The sequence below is a fragment of the Myotis daubentonii genome, chromosome 3, assembly GCF_963259705.1.
Source record: "Myotis daubentonii chromosome 3, mMyoDau2.1, whole genome shotgun sequence".
In the NCBI taxonomy this organism is placed as follows: domain Eukaryota; kingdom Metazoa; phylum Chordata; class Mammalia; order Chiroptera; family Vespertilionidae; genus Myotis; species Myotis daubentonii.
Window position 1 is genome coordinate 207,361,568 of NC_081842.1, and position 18,044 is coordinate 207,379,611.

The 18,044-nt window shown below is 55.3% G+C and overlaps 1 protein-coding gene across 4 annotated transcripts in view; it reads left to right on the forward strand.

Annotated features, from left to right (window-relative positions):
- Window positions 1–18,044, forward strand: part of ECE1 (endothelin converting enzyme 1) — a 98,213-nt gene that overhangs the window by 57,739 nt on the left and 22,430 nt on the right. For all 4 annotated transcript variants that reach the window (XM_059690906.1, XM_059690907.1, XM_059690903.1 and 1 more), the window contains exons 4-8: window positions 1,788–2,000; window positions 12,083–12,204; window positions 13,612–13,758; window positions 15,044–15,109; window positions 16,200–16,391. In XM_059690906.1, the coding sequence (XP_059546889.1) occupies window positions 1,788–2,000; window positions 12,083–12,204; window positions 13,612–13,758; window positions 15,044–15,109; window positions 16,200–16,391 (740 nt within the window). The remainder of the gene's footprint in view (window positions 1–1,787; window positions 2,001–12,082; window positions 12,205–13,611; window positions 13,759–15,043; window positions 15,110–16,199; window positions 16,392–18,044) is intronic.

Consider the following 18,044-nt stretch of genomic DNA (forward strand, 5'->3'; position numbering starts at 1 on the left):
CTGCCCTGCCTCACTCCTCCCTGTATAGGGGGGAGATGAACTCACCAGAGGTCGCAGTAGCCCCCAGTGTTCCTGGCACAGAGGCAGCGAGGGAAAGCGGGAACCCCCGGCCATAGAGTTGCTGCAGCAGCACGGGCTGGGTTCAGTCTTGCTCTGCCCGCCAGCTGCATGACCTTGTCCCCCTCTCTCACTCAGAGCCTCGGTTTCCTCATCTTTAATCGGGCCGTGACGCCTGTATCTGAGGCTTGTCCTGAGGCCTACATGAGATCATGAATGTGCGTGAAGTACCCGGTGCAGAGCTGTGTTCAGGAAACGGTCCCTCTTGTCGCCGGCACAGCTGTGTCAACAGACGATTCCGCTGAGCCTGTTCTTAGTCACCAGCCTGGAGCTCCGGCCTCTGGCTCCTGCAGTCAGGTTCATCTCGCTGCCTCGGGCTGGGCCACAGCTGAGGCCCCCCACAGTTCGGTTCCTTCGCTAGAGCCCGCTGATCGAACTTGAGGCAGGGATCCGGCCCCCTCCTCTTGCCTTTGGCCTTCGGACAGCCCTCACACCTCTGCCTGAGTTTGTGAAAACCTGCTCAGAGGAAGCTGACTTCTCTGCTCATTGTGTTTTGGGGGCACGGGTAGGATTTTCAGCTCTGCCCACTGCCCATCTACATCAACTGCTGTCCCTCCTTAGGCCACACCTGACAGGTTGGGCTGCCCCCCCCAGGGGGGTCCTCACCAGGAGAGCTCCCTTCCAGGCCCAGAGCAGACAGAGAGGGTGGGCTTCAGATCCCGTTGGCCACTCAGCAGGGTGCTGAGCCTCTCTGTGCCTCAGTTTCCTCTGAGAAAATGGCCGTAAGCAAAATGATCTCAGGGTTGTTTCGGTTTTGGTTGTTTTGAGGATTTGATGAGGTCACCCTCCTGCCTCGTGTTCAGTGGGGATGATTTTTTTATAGTTCCTTCTATTCTTGAAAGTCTTTCTTCTTCGCTAGAGTCCTGGCACCATAGAGTCTGTACCACCGTGTGGCACATACTAAATACGCTCAGCTTATGTTTGTAGAATGAATGACAGATGTTTCTCCTACTGTTGTCTTTTGACTTTTCCTTTATGATGTGTATCCCCAACAAACTTATTAGCTCTTGAAGGGAAGGGTTACACCTTTTCATATCACACACACACACACACACACACACACACACACACACACACACGCACTGCACTCAGCAAGAACCTGAAAGATACTCAGTGATTATCTTGTTGAACATTGAATGAGTGAATGAATTTGTTGAACACCAGGGAACAATAAAAAGTCAATGAGCCCTGACCGGTTTGGCTCAGTGGATAGAACGTCGGCCTGCAGACTGAAGGGTCCCAGGTTCGATTCCGGTCAAAGGCATGTACCTTGGTTGTGGGCACATCCCTAGTAAGGGGGGTGTGCAGGAGGCAGCTGATCGATGTTTCTAACTCTCTATCCCTCTCCCTTTTCTCTGTAAAATCAATAAAATATATATATTTTTAAAAAGTCAATGAATATTTGTAGAGGGAAGGATTTGTTTCGGGGTACTTTTAAGCTATAGAAAGAATTTTAGGCAGCTAAACAGAAGTCTTATTTTATAAGCCAAGAAATAGAGAACCTACTGAGATAATTTCTCTGGAGGGGTCTAGGGACCATGCAGCTCCTCATCTGTGTGGTCAGGACCAGGGTGGGGCAGGGCGCACCAGGGCCCCTGGTCACTGCACGGTGCTCCTGTAGCCTCCTCCCTGCCCGCCCTGCACTAGCCTCCTGTCCTGTCTCCTGCCAGGAGCGCCCTCGGTGTGCCTCAGCCAGGGCTGCGTCTCAGTGACCAGCTCCATCTTGAATTCCATGGACCCCAGGGTGGACCCCTGCCAGGACTTCTTCACCTATGCCTGCGGCGGCTGGATCAAAACCAACCCCGTGCCTGATGGCCACTCGCGCTGGGGGACATTCAGCCACCTCTGGGAACACAACCAAGCCATCATCAAGCACCTCCTCGGTAAGCACCCTGCGGGGGGACCAATGAATGGGCTGCAGGAGGGCCGTCAGCAGGACCTACCTGGCCAGGCCAGTCAACGGAGGAGCTTGGCTGGAGGGGAAGACAGAGGCCTTGGAGTATGTGAAAGTGGGCTAGAATACCTGTCTCATCACTTGTGTGCCTACGTTACTTACCTCTGAGCCTCAGTTTCTTCATCTGTAAAGCAGGACTAATAATACCCAAACTGCAGAGTCTGGAGAACTAGAGAGCACACATGTAGAGTGTTAGCACGGCATGTGTGCACATAGTAGGGGCACAAAAACTACCGGCGTGGTCTTTGCTTTTGTGAGTTCCAGCCGCAACTTAGTTGTTGACTAGTTTTGACTGCTTTTTTGCAAGTTGTGAGTGAAAGGAATCCAGGCTGAGCACACGAGGTTAGATTTTAAGGCTGTGAGCAGATAAAAGTCATAACAGTTTATCTGAGAGTTACTCACTGAAAGCAGCAGTCTTCCTTGGCCTCCTGAAAATGGATAAGCCTCTAACTGAAGTTCTTCTCTTTGCTCCCTGTGAGGCTTTCAGCACCTCTAGCTGACCTTGGTGCTGATGGTTTTATGCTTAGATTAGAAGCCCATGTCTGTCTTGTTTGCAGCTGTATCCCTCGATCATGTGTGTTGAATTAACATCTGCCTGTTGGGGTCATCCTCAGCGTGAAATCATGATACTCTGTGCTATCACATATAGAGGTCCTGGCTTGAACCCCTTAGCAACCGATATCGGCCATCTTCCTCTCTCGCTGACCCCATCCTGGGCCTCCACATGGTGGGAGAGTTTAGATCATGAAAAGCCCCAGTCAATTAATCCATCGATAAGAGAACTTAATTCGACAAATACATATTAAGTTTAAAAACAAAACAACCAACCTTCAAGATACTCAAAAGTAGGTAGAATACAATAAAAATTTTAAAAGTAGGTAAAATAGAAGAAGATGCCTTAAAAGGGGACACATCTCAAAGGGCCAGAAACCTTCCGGTGGGAAAGTTTTCTAAAAGATAAAAGATTCTAATTTGACGGTTATGAATTTAAGGCAACTGTGTCTTTTAATTTAAAATTATTTTCTAAATATTTTAATTGCTTTGAGAGAGAGAGAAACATGAATTTGTTGTCCCACTTATTTATGCATTCATTGGTTGATTCTTCTATGTGCCCCGACCGGGGATTGAACCTGCAACCTTGGCCTTTTGGGACAATGCTCTAACCAACTGAGCTACCCGGCCAGGGCGGCAATTGTGTCTTTTAGATGAAAGGAGACCTTTCCTTTCTTTCCCACCCCAGGGGGCGCCGCTGCTGCTGGGTGAAACCCACCCACCATTCCTTCTAGGCCCCCAGCAGCTCCTGGGTAGGGCCGCTAGGCAGCCCCCTTAGTAACAGCCTCCTGCTTGTACCCCTGAGGAGTGGAACAGGGTTCGCTGCTCTGTGTGTCAGGACAGCAAAGCCCCTGCCTGCTTTATGCTACCCAAGTGCCATTGAAAGGGACACAGCCTTTCACTTCAGAAGCAGGAGCTTAAAAGGCAAATTTGTCTGTGGTAGCCAGACTAGAACTCAGGAATGCCCTTTCCCAGCACCTAAAGCCGGGAGCTGGGCAAGCACTAGCAACCAAAGAGGGGGAATCGTCCAGGTAAGAGCACAAGATGGGCTAGGACCTCTGGGTTCAAATGCTGCCTCGTCCTCTTACTGTGCGATCTTGGGTCAATCACATAACCTCTCTGGGCTTCGTCTCTCATCCGTACAATGGGAACTATGCCTCCTTTAGGTTATAAAAATCAAATGGGAAAATACATATAAAGTGCTTTGTTTGAATCGGCCTGGCATATTATGGAGGCTCTGTTTATGACGGTGTTACTGTTTTCCACCCTTGACCTTTGCACAGCACTTTAGAGTTTACAGAGGTCTTTTTGTAGATATCATCCATTTGATCATGCAGGGTAGAAGCTAGGAAGCGCTTGACGGAAAAGAAACAGATCCTCAAGATAGGTTGGTAGGTGGCAGGGCTGGGACTTGCCTGACTTCTGGTCATGTGTCTTTTCCCGTCCACACCACCTCCTTCAGGTACAAGGGACAGTGTGGCTTCCTTCGTGCCTTGGAGAAAGCCTGCAGGCAGACAGCTCAGAGTGTTGAGGGAGTGAAGGAAAGAGGGAAAGAGACCGACATTTACTTAGTGTCTGCTACGTGCTATGCACTGGACCAATCTCTTTATACTACCTCCCACCCCTTGTCCACACAGCTGCCCTGGGATGTAGGCACTGTGGTTCCCATTTTATAGATGAGGAAACAAGCTTAGAAGTCTTAGGGAACTTTACCAAGGACACACTGCCAGTCAGGATGGAGAGGGGTTCCAGCCCCGGGGAGCCGTTAGCCCCGAGAGGGGACAGGGGAAGAAAGGCGGATGGGCAGGCCCTTTAACTTCCCAGTTAGGCCCAGAACTGGCCCCCGTGTACGGTGTACGGTGCCTGTGATCCCGACCCTGCTGTTCTGGGGCCGGTTCTTATCAGGAGGAGCTTGGGTCTGTGCCTGAGTCCACCCCCAGGTGGCAGGGCCCATGAGGAGTGGCCTGCAGCCCTGGGCTCTGGCCTTACATCCACCCTGTCCCTGAAGGTCAGGTATGGGGGTGAGGGGGCTGCACCAAGCTGGGCACAGAACAGCCAGAGCCATGCGTTCAAGCCCCTGCCCCCGGTCCAGGGTCTGGTGGTATCAGGAGGCCACACTGCAGGGTTTGGAGGTCAGGCAGCCCTGGCATGCGAGCCTATCACCCGTGTGGCCTCGAACAGATGAACCAGCTTCTCTCCAGCTCCGTTTCATGGCCTGTAAAAAGGGGGTGACGATGCCACGGAACACACAGAGTTCCTGTGAGGTTTGACTTGCATGTGAGGGTCAGCGTGCTTAGCAGAGCCTGGCACCGAGGAGGTGCGCTCACCTGCGGGTGTGGTGGTGACTTCCTGCCCAGACTTCTGCCAAGCAATCGGTGACTGCAGAGCGGCTGCTCCGCCCTCGGGGCCCCAGCTCTCCACCTGGAAAGTGGGGACTAGCTCAGAGCATTAGGAGAGATGTCCTAAGGGTTCATCGGGGTTTGAAGAGTGATTATTGCTTCTGTTATTTCTTACGGAAGCACCGGACTGCGCCAGTTATCAGCCCACGATCGTGCTGGGCTGTTTGCTTGTATTTTATTAAAGCCACGGCGTAGGCTGTGTCTGCCCATTTTACAGATGAGGCTCACGAACACAGAGGAGACGTATTTCCTAGGAAATGGTGGAGCTGGGGTTCAGCCCCAGGGCTGTGGGGCCTCAAACCCACGTGCTTTCTCCACTGACTCTGCTGAGTCCCCTTCACCACGCGGAGGCTGCGGAGCGGCCACAGTGGTTCAAGCTCCTGTGTGGCTGAGCTCCAGGCTGGGCCAGACCTGGTGAGCACAGTAGCTGGGGCCACCCCATGTCACACTGACCAGGAGCCTCCTCCTGGGGTCCTCTCGCCCCAGGCCCATTCCGGGGAACTAGTTGGAACTGGCCCTTCACCTTCGGGCCTTGGTACCTGGAAATGCCTGAAAAGCCAGGAGACAGGTGAGTGGGTGACAAAAAATCCAGGAGCGTGGGCCAGTGCATTCTTGGGCTTAAGGCCAAGCTGGTTTCAGCTTCCCCAAGACAGAGGGGTCAGCCAGCGGGCTTCAGGAGGGAGCTGAGGCTGATGGGGATTGGGCCAGGCAAGGGGGGGCGGGCAGGCTGCCCCAGCTGGCCTGGGGTGAGCTTCCCCAGGTGGAAGGAGGAGAGGGCACAGGCTGAGTGCCGGTGAGGACTGTCAGCTGGCCATGCGGAGCAGCTGTGAGGATCAGCTTGCACGTGACCTTGGGCAGACCTCCCCTGTCTGACAGTGAGTTCACCCTAGCCCAGGGGTGGGCAAACTTTTTGACTCGAGGGCCACAATGGGTTCTTAAACTGGACCGGAGGGCCGGAACAAAAGCGTGGATGGAGTGTTTGTGTGAACTAATATAAATTCAAAGTAAACATCATTATATAAAAGGGTACGGTCTTTTTTTTTTTTAGTTTTATTCATTTCAAACTGGCCGGATCCGGCCCGCGGGCCATAGTTTGCCCACGGCTGCCCTAGCCCCTCACAGGAAATCCGGGCAGATCTGTAGCAGGTGGGTTGAACTAGGCCTCGTGCCACCGTGGCATGTCCTTGCAGCCTGCTGGCTGGAGGGCAGTGACCTCAGCTGCATGAGACAGATGCCTCGTCCATGAGACAATGCCGCCCACCCAGCTGCCAGCTTGGGCTGTCCTCATGGGAGACAAGAGTGTGTCCTCCCTTTATCAGGGGAAGGATCGCCTCTCAGGCTGGGCTGCCCTGGGCTTGCCAGCGTGTGCTTTTAGCACAGACTGTTCTGCCATCCAGAGTCCCGACCCCACCCCCTTTCAGTCCTGCGAGACTTTTCTCAAACTTGTTCCTCCCTCATGCCTCCCATGGCTACCCAAGGGCCTCTCCGGCTTCAGCTACAATTACATTTTGTGTAGCCGTCACCTTTACTATGTCTTACATTATGAGAATAATACACGCAAAAAAAATTTCATGCCTGCTTATTGTAACCATTCAGGCAATACAGATTCCATGAAGAAAAAGTTAGCGGCCTGCCTTTCTCCTCCCCCTGACACGTCTCCCCGAGAGACACATACAGGGTTATTCCTGTAGCATTAAATTTGTCCATGTCAGTCACTGGGCAATTAATCCTGTCACCTGTGACAGCTCTTGTATTTTCATTCGGATTTATTTTTCCAGTATTTACTGTCTAATGTAGTTCCATCTTCCTATGTCATCCGGAACCTGTAGGAAATGCTTTCTGTCCAGTGCCGTGGCTGCAGCCGCCGGCCCTTCCCTCCCGTTTGGGGGACGGTTAAATGGCCTGATGGGTGACCTGGCCCGAGGGTGGGAGGGGGTGTCCGGCCTGCAGGCAAGGCAGGGAAAGCAGAGAGAGCTCGGGCTCCCGTCCTGGCAGCCTCGGAACTCACTTGTGTGACCTCGGACCCGTTCCCCCACCCCTCGCCTATCAGTTGGGCGTGATACTAACACCCACTGGTGGAGATGGTTATGACAAGATGCACACACAGCCACTCCCACACAGGAAGCAGCTCATTTTCTCTGGGAGGCTGACCGACGATGCTCTGCTGCCCTAGGCAGGCGCCTTGACAGGAGGTGAGCCTGTGCACCCCAGGGTGTCGGTGCTGACGAACAGGTCTCAGCACAGGGCCTGGCCTGAAGTAGGCACGGGAAGTGGTGGCCGTGTTATTATTCTTTTGATTCTTCTGCAGCAAAAGGCACTCCTTTATCAGGTCCCCACATCCCTCACAGGGTGGGGCTCCTGAGGGCTGGGATTGTCTGAGCTGAGTCTGTGGGTTTATCTAAGACAAACACTGGTCCTGCTCTGATGTGGAGTTGCCCCCCCCCCCAAACTCCTGGCCAGAATTCCCAGTAACCCCCATTTCTGCAGCCGCCCAGCTGCCTGGGCATTTTTTCCTCCCGGGGAGTGAGGCGGGAGGTGGGGGCTGTGCCAGTATAAACTCCCAGAGGAAGAAGCAGGCCGATTAAATGGTGTGCTGTCTTTCCTCCCTGGGACTTTGGGGAAGTGACTGAGGAAGTTTCTGGAACTCGGGTTCGCTAGGAGGAAGGACCCAGGCAGTTGGGAGCCACATTATCTCCACTGGGGCCCTGGCAGTGCCACCACCTCCCGACTCAGTTCTGGGAACTGCCTGTTGATTCCTCCCTGCTGGTCCCATGGAACCTTCTCGGCTTGGGTGTCTTACAGGAAACCACGCTTTTCCCAGAGAGGAAACTGCCTGTGGCTCCTTTCACTTTGAACCCAAGCCTCCTCGAAGTGGTTGACACCTTTTTTTGTGGAGCTGCCAGAGCACGCACTCATTCATTCACTCATTCACTCATTCATTCAGTGACTCTATTGCACGCTGTGTGCCAGACGTCGCTAGGTCCCAGACATTGCATCAGGAATATGACAGAATTTTCATGTGGAAGTTCATTCCAGCAGGAGAGACAAACAGTAAGCAAATAAATGAGTAAATAATATGATTATGAAGAATTAGGGCTTTAAAAAAAAGCAAAGAACATGTGTGGCCTGAGAGGGAAGAGGAGGCAGAGAAGGGGTGGCCTTTCTGAGGGGGGACATTTGAGCAGGAACTTGAATTGAGTGAGCGAACAGACCAATGGGTGTGAGGGGAAGAGCGTGGCAAGCAGGAGGAACAGCGAGCACCGTGGCCCTGGGGCAGGAACGTGGACACGAGGAGAGGAGGAGAGGAGGAGGCAGGCGGCAGGTAGCAGGTGGCAGCTGGGAGATGCAGGGCCCAGATCAGCCCCAGCAGCGTTTCTCAGCCTTTTTCATTATTGCCTCCTCCTAAAAGTTCAATACCACAGATATACTGTAAACCTGTTACGCACTGTATGTACACATGGAAAGAGTAAGTTGGGCCCGGCTGGCGTGGCTTAGTGGCTGAGCATCAACCTGTGAACTAGGAGGTCACAGTTCCATCCCAGTCAGGGCACATGCCCAGGTTTTGGGCTTGATCTCCAGTGTGGGGTGTGCAGGAGGCAGCCGATCGGTGATTCTCTCTCATCGCTGATGTTTCTGTTTCTCTCTCCCTCTCCCTTCCTCTCTGAAATCAATAAAAAATATATTAGAAAAAAAATAAATTCCTTTAAAAATAAAAGTAGTAAGTTGTTTCTACCCCCTAAGAACTAATTCTCTTCCCCTTGGGGGCAATATTCCCCGTGCTGCGAATGAGTGGGCTGGGGCTCATGGCCAAGTTTAAGGTGTCTGTATACGCCAGGGTCCTTTCGGACTCCAAGTAGTTCAAGACACGGCTCTGTAAACTCCCACCCAGAGAGAGGTCCGCTTGGATGCCTGATAGACACCTCAGGTTAAATAGACATCTGAGGAGCTATTCCACTCCCACCCCTGCCCCCACCCCAGCCTTCCGAACCTCAGTAGCAACCCTTTGCTCAGACCAAGAAACCTGGGCGGCATGCTGGACGGACTCCTCTCCCTCCCGCTCCCTCTGCTTCTCTCCTCTTTTCTGCTGCCACTTGGCCCAGCCCCTCACCGCTCACTGTTACAGTGGCTCCCACCTGGCCATCTCCCTTCAGCTCTTGTCTCCCTGGTGCCTGCCAGGTAGTAGGTGCCCTGTGAAGAGGTGGGTGAGCAGGGAGGGGTTTTCCCTTCTCCAGGGCTCCCGCCCCAGCCAGGTCAGCAAGGGAATCAGGGGGTATGAACACTGGCTCCTGGTGGGACCCTCACTCCTGTCCCTTTCTGCCCCAGCTGCCTCATTTCCTCCCCGGGCAGTGTGCAGCTGCACCTCATCGCCCTGTCGCCCCCCAGATGCTGTGCCCGTCTTAGCAGCAGCAGACACTGGGCTCTGTGCTTTCAGCAGACGTCGCTGGTGGCTACTGTGTGCCCACCGGCGCTGGGGAGCAGGCACGACCAGTGCCCGGACTGGTGGGCGAGGCAGCCCATGTCCACTCCACGTGGAGCTCATCGAGAGCTCACAGGGATCGCTGCCTCCGGGCCATCCTCCCCCACGGCCTCGGGTCATTCTTATTACAGGTGCCCCATTGTGTAATCCCAGGCCTTTGTGACTGTCATGGCTGCCTGCCTGTCTCGCCCTTGTGCGGGCTGCAGGGCCCTATGACGTCAGACTCACGTCCGTGTTGCCTATGCCACCTCCGCACTCAGCCTGGCGGCCACCAAACCATAAATACTTGGTAATATTTGTGGGGAAATGGGTGGAGTGACACCCAGGCCGCAGAGCTCAGGGGGAGTTTGAACCCCGAAGGAGAGAAGGAGGCTGGCTGCCTTCCCGCCCCTCCTACAAACAGGTGGGGGAGGGGGCCGCCTGGAAGTTGCTGTAATGAGCCAGCCAGCCTGTCCCTGGAGCCTTTCTGTGGGCCTTTATCTGGGTGGCCTTGGGGCACTGGGGGAGGGAGGTGACCGGCCCCCTGATGGGCCAGAGCACACAGAGTGTACCTCCCCTGACGCTGGCCCTGGCATTTCAGGGTCATGGCCAGAGCCAGATGTGGCCAGCCAGTGAGGATTCCTGCTTTCCCGGTCCAGGAGCCAAGCTGCTGGGAGGTGTCGTAGAAACACATCCCCCAGGAGGGGGTGGGGAACACTTCGATTTTCCTGCGTTGCTGCTTTTTGAGTGTGAGGAGCAGGGACAAGTCCCTGTCCTTCCTCCAGGGAGCGCTTCTCCTGCTGGAGGGGAGGGGCACGGGGACATGCTGGTGCTGCCCTGCAGGGCAGTGTGCCCCCATAGCTCCTCATCACTGCTCCCTGGCACGCTGTCACCCGCTCGCCCTGCAACTACCCCTCCCTCTCAGGCTGTCCCCTGACTTCAGCCAGGCAGGGCTGACTCTGCAACCATTGGACATCGTGGTGCAGTTTAGGGTAAGAACTGGGGGCGGGGAGCTTCAGGACGAGGGCCAGGCAAGCTGATCAGACCAGCCAGGAAGTGACTCGTGTCCTTTGCACCAACTGGCTGCGAATGGATTTCTTTTCTGCAAACTGCATGCCCTGCTATGCTTGTTTTTCCGCACACTCTCCAGCTCCCCCCAAACCCAGTACCGCTCTCCCTCATTCCTACCTGGTGAGTAACTTTTCACCTTCCAGAAGCAGCTCAAATAGGACGCCCTCTGGAGGCCCCCGGGCCCCACCCCACCCAAGTGTGTGACTTTTTTTATGGGTTCCAGACCCATTTGCGTTAAAGCACTTCGGTGCCTCGCGGTCCACATCTTTGTACATCTGTGTTTAGGTCCACATCTTTGTACGCCTGTGTTTAGGTCCACATCTTTGTACGCCTGTGTTTAGGTCCACATCTTTGTACGCCTGTGTTTACTCTTAGACCTTGAGCTCCTTGGGGGTGGGAGCAGGTCTTATTCGTGGCTGTAAACCCTGATGCCCAGCCCAGTGCCTGGCACCCAGTAGGTGCTCAGTGCTGAGAGCCTACATGAATGAACCTCTTGGGAACCCCCTGAAGGGGCCTTGAAGGCCGAGGAGAGTTGGACAGTGTCCCATGCAGAAGGGCCAAGGTAGGCTTTTATTTTTTTTAATCTTTTTTGTTGAAAGTATTACATAGTCCTCCGCTCCCCCATAAACCTCTTCCAGCCCACTCTCGTCGTCCCCCTCCCCACCTGGCTTTTTTCCAGAGGACAGGGAGGTTGTCTTTGCACCCCCAAAGCCTGCACAGAGTACGCATCTGTTTAGTGGATGAATGGGTAACTTTCCGCCAAAAAAGTCTTCATGGAGGACGCGGGGTTTGGGGTATTTTTGAAGGAAGCAAAGGAGGGAGTTTCAGGGTCCAGGAAAGACAAATATGAACTGAGGCAAAGTGGCCAGAGCAGCGAGGAGCCCCCCAGGGAGCAAGCTGGACAGAGGGAACTGAGGGGGTCGGGGCCCTGAGACAAAAGCTCAGGCACATAGTAGGTCCTTGTGGCCTGAACAGCAGGAAGTGGTCGCCTTCCCCAGGTGCCCTGTGCTCTCGCACGGCCCTCAGCAGGTGGCATCTGGACCAGGGCCCAAGGACAGGGAGGACAGTCTCCCAGGTGTCCCAGCGTAAGGGGCTGTGACGCTGCCCACTGGGTTTGGGAAGGGAAACGGCAAACGGCCCCTGAGTCTACTGTTAGTCTGAGGAACATGCCCAGGGATCTGAAGCCTAGACAGGCCTCTGTCCCATGCACCAGGTGGGGGTGTTGGGGCCCTGCGGCCGGCGGGAAGCAGACCGCCCCCCAGCTGGGCACCCACGTTGCCAACCAGGGACACGTCTGCACACCCGACCACCAGGGCGGGGGAAGCAGTGTATTTATTTACTCTCTTCTTGTTTGCGGGCAGCTCAAAGCAGGGGCACCTCCGTTTGCCAGGCTGTGCCCTGGGGCGGTCCCAGACCTGCTCTGACAGCGCCTCACCGCTGCCCTGACAGGCAGGGCCCTAGGCCTGCAGAGGACCACCCAGGGCTCCCAGCGGGACGGGGGGCATGTCGCAAACGGCTCTCTTGTCATTCCAGAAAATTCCACAGCCAGCGTGAGCGAAGCAGAAAAGAAGGCCCAGGTGTACTATCGCGCGTGTATGAACGAGACCAAGATCGAGGAGCTCAAGGCCAAGCCCCTGATGGAGATGATTGAGAGGGTGAGTTCCTCCCGGAGACTTTCCCGATCTCCCCCGCCCTGCCACCTGCCTGCCCCTCTGGCTTCTGTCCCAGCGCCCAGCTGCCACCAGGACCGGCCGTGGATGGTGGAGCCTGTCTGCTGACAGTGCCAGGGTTGTGTGCGTGTGCGTGTGCGTGTGTGTGCGTGTGTGTGCACATGCTCATCTCTCTGTGGGTGGGACTGTCCGGTGTGTATTTGTTGTTATTTTTTTAAATATATTTTTATTGATTTCAGAGAGGGAGGGAGAGGGTGAGAGAGATAGAAGTATCAATGATGAGAGAGAATTATTGATTGGCTGCCTCCTGCACGCCCCCTACTGGTGATCAACCCCCAACCCCCTCCACCCCCCCACCACCACCTATGTGCCCTAACCGGGAATCGAACCATGACCTCCTGGTTCAGGGGTCGATGTTCAACCACTGAGCCACACCGGCTGGGCATCTGTGTGTGTACTTGTGTGGGGGGGTCTGTACACACACATGTCCCTCTGCATCTGCGTGTGGGGCAGGGGCTGTACTGACAGATGAAATGTTCTCTGTGCTGCTGCTTCCTTGTCCTCAGAGTGTCTGTGTGTGACGGGGGTGTGTCCACGAGGAGCAACAGGAAGTCTTGCAGCACAGGCAGAGCCCTCCCTCTGACCAGGAGAAAGAGTCTTTCTTCCTGGGCACCTTCCGGTCAGCCGTGGATGGCCTCCTGGCCCGGGGCTGCCAGGCTGCCTGGCGCGCACACCGGGGTGGCCGAGGGTGTTTTCTCGCTGCCCTTGCTCCCTCCAGGCCCCGCCTCCCGGCTCTGCTGCGGGGAGAGGGCGAGGCATTGGGGCGGGTGGGGAGCTGTGGGCACCGGGGACTGTACCGTCCCTCCCCCTCCAACATGAGCCCCACCAGGAACACCAAGGAGATTTTTAAAATCTCACTCTGAGAGAAACTAAAATAGACAATCTTTGAAAAAATATAGAGCTTTCCTTGTACCTGAAAAGAATATAGAACAGTATTGAAAGTAAACTGTAATGGAAAAATAAATAAGTGCAACTTAAAAATAAATGAAATATGTTGCTTTAGGCACAATTGAATTTATGCTTCGGTAGGAATGACATTCATGTGACTTAGTGCTAGAAAAATAAACAGAGTTCCGGAAAAGTCTTCTTCCCGGCCCCGCCCCCAGCCACCAGGGAGCAGCCGCCACGTGGACCCGCGGCTCCCTTGTCGAGGGTGCGTCTTTGCTCCAGCTGGGACCGCTGGCTAATGACGGCCTCCCTTTCATTTGCTCTTGAGGCTAAGAGCGGTCAGGTGGCTGACCAGGGTCACAGAGCCTGTCAGCCTCAGAAGCGCATTTCACACCGGGGTCTCCCGCCATCTCATCCCCTCCCTGTTTCCCTCCCTCCGCACAGCTCGGGGGCTGGAACCTCACAGGGCCCTGGGACAAGGACAACTTCCAGGAGATCCTGGAGGCGGTCACATCCCGCTACCGCACCTCGCCCCTCTTCTCCGTCTACGTCAGTGCCGATTCCAAAAACTCCAACAGCAACGTGATCCAGGTGAGCGGACCTGGAATTCCAGGAAGGAGCAGGCAGGACCTCATGGGCTGTGCTGAGTTTAGCAAGCGCTGCCTTGGGGCAGTTGGGGAGGGGACTTGCCCTGGCCTGGCAGACAGTCTTGGCTCCCAATGGTGAGAGCTTGACCGGCAAGAAGTTTGGAAAGGACAGGCTGCCTCCTGGGGTAGGTGTGGCTGCTGCAACACCAAGGGATCTTCAGGGTTCTGCTTGTCACCGTGGGCTCCAGGGATGAGGTCACGTGGTCGGCAAACCGCAGCTCGAGAGCCACATGCGGCTCTTTGGCCCCTTGAGTGTGGCTCTTCCACAAAACACCAAGTGCGGGCGCGCACGTACGGTGCGATTGAAACTTCGTGGCCCATGCGCAGAAGTCGGTTTTCGGAAAGGAGACAGACGAAACAAGTATACGAGACGAGTGTGGATGGGAGAGTTGGGAGGGGTCAACCTCGGCGAACGTACCTCAATCAGATTGAGGACGTTTTTAGCAAAGGCCAGCTTAGGAGTACCCTCATTAAGTTAATAACAATGTACCTACCTATATAGTTTAAAAAATTTGGCTCTCAAAAGAAATTTCAATCGTTGTACTGTTGATATTTGGCTCTGTTGACTAATGAGCTTGCTGACCACTGCCCTAGGCTCAGCTGGAACCATGTCTTGGTCCCCCCACCTCAGCCTCCAGCCTTTGTATCTCTGCCTGGAATGGCTTTGAGTAGTACATCTCTCTCTCTCTCCGTAAAGGCTGAGTTCCCACCGATCTCTGCCATTCACTCCCTGTGTGACCTTGGGCCAGTGCCTCAACCTTTCTGAGCTTCAATTTCCTTTCCAATGAAATGAACTGTACACTGGATCTTAACCAAATGGCCGAGAAGAGATCCAACGCATTATAATAACGCCTACTTAGGTCTGACAGGGTGTGGCCATAACTATCGGGAATGGACAGTCCTCACCAGCCCCCCGCTCACCAAGCCCTTTCCTGGCACTCTCTCCTTGAATCCCCTTCCAGCCTGAGGGAGAGCCATTTCCCCCCTGTTTTGCAGATGAGGAACCTGGGGGTCAGGCAGGGTCAGTGACTTGACCAAGGTTACACAGCTTGTGAGGGGCTCTTCACCCGGCTCTGTCCTGGGCAGTGTTTTATGGAGCGGAGCTGCTCTGCCGGGCCTCAGGGGTGTGGAGAGAGGAGCGGGGCTCTGTCTGCTCCTCCTGGTGGGTGGAGGCCTGCAGGGTGCGTGTGCCCCAGGCGGTTCCCTCTCACTCCTGCCTTCCTCTCCAGGTGGACCAGGCTGGCCTGGGCTTGCCCTCCAGGGATTATTACCTGAACAAAACGGAAAATGAGAAGGTGAGTGGGCCTCTGCAAAGGGAGTGGCTCCGCCCGCAGCGCTCCGTGGTTGGTCCCCCACCCCGAGTGTCCCCCGAGTGTTCAGGTCTTTGAAGCTAGAGGAACAGGAACCCAGAGGTGTCACTTACCCGATAGGTGACACGCAGTCCCTGGCAGGGCGGCTGTCATATGGCCCCATTCCAGAGTGAGGCTGGTTCACATCCAGGCATCATGGGCACAATAGGCAGGGAGCAGGTGTCATGTGTCCCCATTCTGGAGCGATGCAGCGGTACGGCCCTGCCATCTGGGGGTGCTGGGCCTTTTATACTCACAGCACCTGTGGCCTTCCAGTGACCCTGCAGATACCGAATGTCTCCTCTGCCCTTCATTCGCCTCATCTGTCCCTGGGTATTATTTTTACCTTGCCTACTTCAGAGGAGGGCGTACGGCTCAGAGGCAATGTGTGATCTGCTCAAGGTCACTTAGCTGATGGAGACTGAGATGCCTATCCAGACCCGCAGACTCTAAAACCCACACCTTCCCATCCCCCTGGCTGCATCGTGGTGTCCTGGGGAGACCTGGCCTGAGGTTCGTGGTCTGTCCATTCATCATTCCACCCACTTGTATTGAGCAAGTGCCTGCTATGCCTGATGCTGGGGAGATAGTGGCGAACAAGGCTGCCTGGTCCCTGCCCCATGGGGCTTCAGGTCTAGTAGGGGAGGCAGATGTTAATTAACCACCAATTAGAGGCATAATGACAAATGGTGATAAGGAAGGTGAACTGAGAAGGTAACCTGGGGACCTAATTTAGATTGGGGGGGGGGGGGGCACAGAGGAAAGTTCAGAAAAAGTGAGTTCCAGGCCCTGAAAGACGGCTCTCTGGGAGGAGCATGCGGGAGGGAATGAGGACCTGGACAGCAGGGACCCACCCTCCTGGGGACCTGGGGCCTTGGTCCCCAGGGCCATGTGGAGCCGTGAAGCGGTGCACTGCCAAACTCATTCTAGAAGCTGTTTCCGGTGGGTGCCCGGGGAAAGCACCAGCCCCTCCCTCCCTGCGCTGGGCCACCAGGGGCAGTGGTGGCAGCCACTGACAGGCTCGGGGGTCCCACAGGTGCTGACGGGTTACCTGAACTACATGGTCCAGCTGGGGAAGCTGCTGGGCGGAGGGGACGAGGACGCCGTGCGGCCCCAGATGCAGCAGATCCTGGACTTTGAGACAATGCTGGCCAACATCACCATCCCCCAGGAGAAGCGCCGGGACGAGGAGCTCATCTACCACAAAGTGACAGCAGCCGAGCTGCAGGTAACGTGAGCTCCGCCTGGGGCAGCCACAGGGCTTCAGGACGCTGGGCGCTGGGCCGGGGGCTTCAGGACACCCACTTCATCAGGCCCTCAGAACAACCCTCTGAAGCAGGGCTGGTTGTTCTACCCACTTCGCAGAGGGAAAGACTGACGGAGGCTCCGGGAAGTGGACTTCCCAGCTGAAGGCCACACGGCTAGAGACTCCAAAGGTAGTCTCTTGCCTGCACCGGGCTGCTTTTCGGTTACAGCATTTGCCCAGGGAGGCTGTGGTCATGAAAATAGCTCACATTGACTGGGCACTGCCAATCTCTCAAGCACCAAGCTCTTTGAGCCTGGTACACAGCAAACAGTAAATGTGAGGACTGGGTTCTGTCGACACTTCATGCTTTTTTTTTTTTTTTTTTTTTTTCAGAGAGGAAGGGAGAGGGAGAGAGAGATAGAAACATTGATGATGAGAGAGAATCATTGACTGGCTGCCTCCTGCACGCCCCCTCCTGGGGATTAAGCCCACAACCCAGGCATGTGCCCTTGGCCGGAATCGAACCTGGGACCTTTCAGTTCCTAGGCTGGCACTCTATCCACTGAGCCAAACCAGCTAGGGCCACTACACCCTTTCTTAAGCCTGGAGGTTAGGGGACATGTTGAAAGCCATGAGGCTCCTATGTGACAGGGGAGCTTGGCATTGGAATCAGGCTTGGCTAACGGAAGCTCTGCTTCTGACCGTGATCCCGGTGACCCCGGTGACCCCGGTGGAATCAGGTTAAGGGTCAGAACTGTGAGGCTCTGTACTGAGCATGACCCATCCGAGAAGCAAGGTCCCTCCACAGCTCAGCCTTGTGAAAGGCTGCCCCCTGGTGGCTGCCTGGGACTTGCAGGTCACGAGTTTGCCAAATTCCTTCTTTCCAGTTCATGGGGTGTTAGTGTCCAGCCTTACCCCAATCCCCCCCACACCCCCCCACACACACACCCGGGGTCACAGAGGAAGCCAGCCGAGTGGCCTCAGCCCATCTTCCTGTTCCCTACCATCACCCAGGAATGCTTGGCTGGGCCTTGCTCTCTCTGGGGAGGATGTCTGGGACAGGCTAAAATGTCTCCTCCCTTCTCTACCCCCTGACCAGCCAAGTCCTGCCCATGCATTAGAGTTTGGCTCATTTACTCTCTTTTCCGGAAGAACACTGAGGTCCCTGCCCCTTTCTCCTCCGTCCCTCCCTTTGACAGGTGTACATGGGGCCACCAACAAGGAAACAACCCAAACTCACCGCTAAGTGCTTTGAGCAAAAGAAGCAGGGCATAGGGCAGGGGCAGGGCGAAGCCGGGGAAGGTGAGCCTGGAGAGTGGGTGAGCATAGCCCAGGTGGAGGCAGACCTGGCCTCCTGGGTGACAGCTGCCCTCTAGGTTCCCTGAGAAGCTGGCATCAGGGTGAGTGGTGCTGGGGGCGGGGGCGGTGGGGGGGAGGTCAGGAAGATCAGCAGCCTGTGATGGGTGCCATCTGGCACTGTTTTTCCGCTCTGAGGCCAGGTCGAGGGAGGTGCTGTTTATGCACCATAATTTGGTTTGCACAAGCTGCCCAGTTCTCAGCTCAAGGGGGGCCTTAGGCCCCCACCCCCACCCCAGGTGGCCACAATGCCAGCTGACTACACCAGGAGTGGCAGAG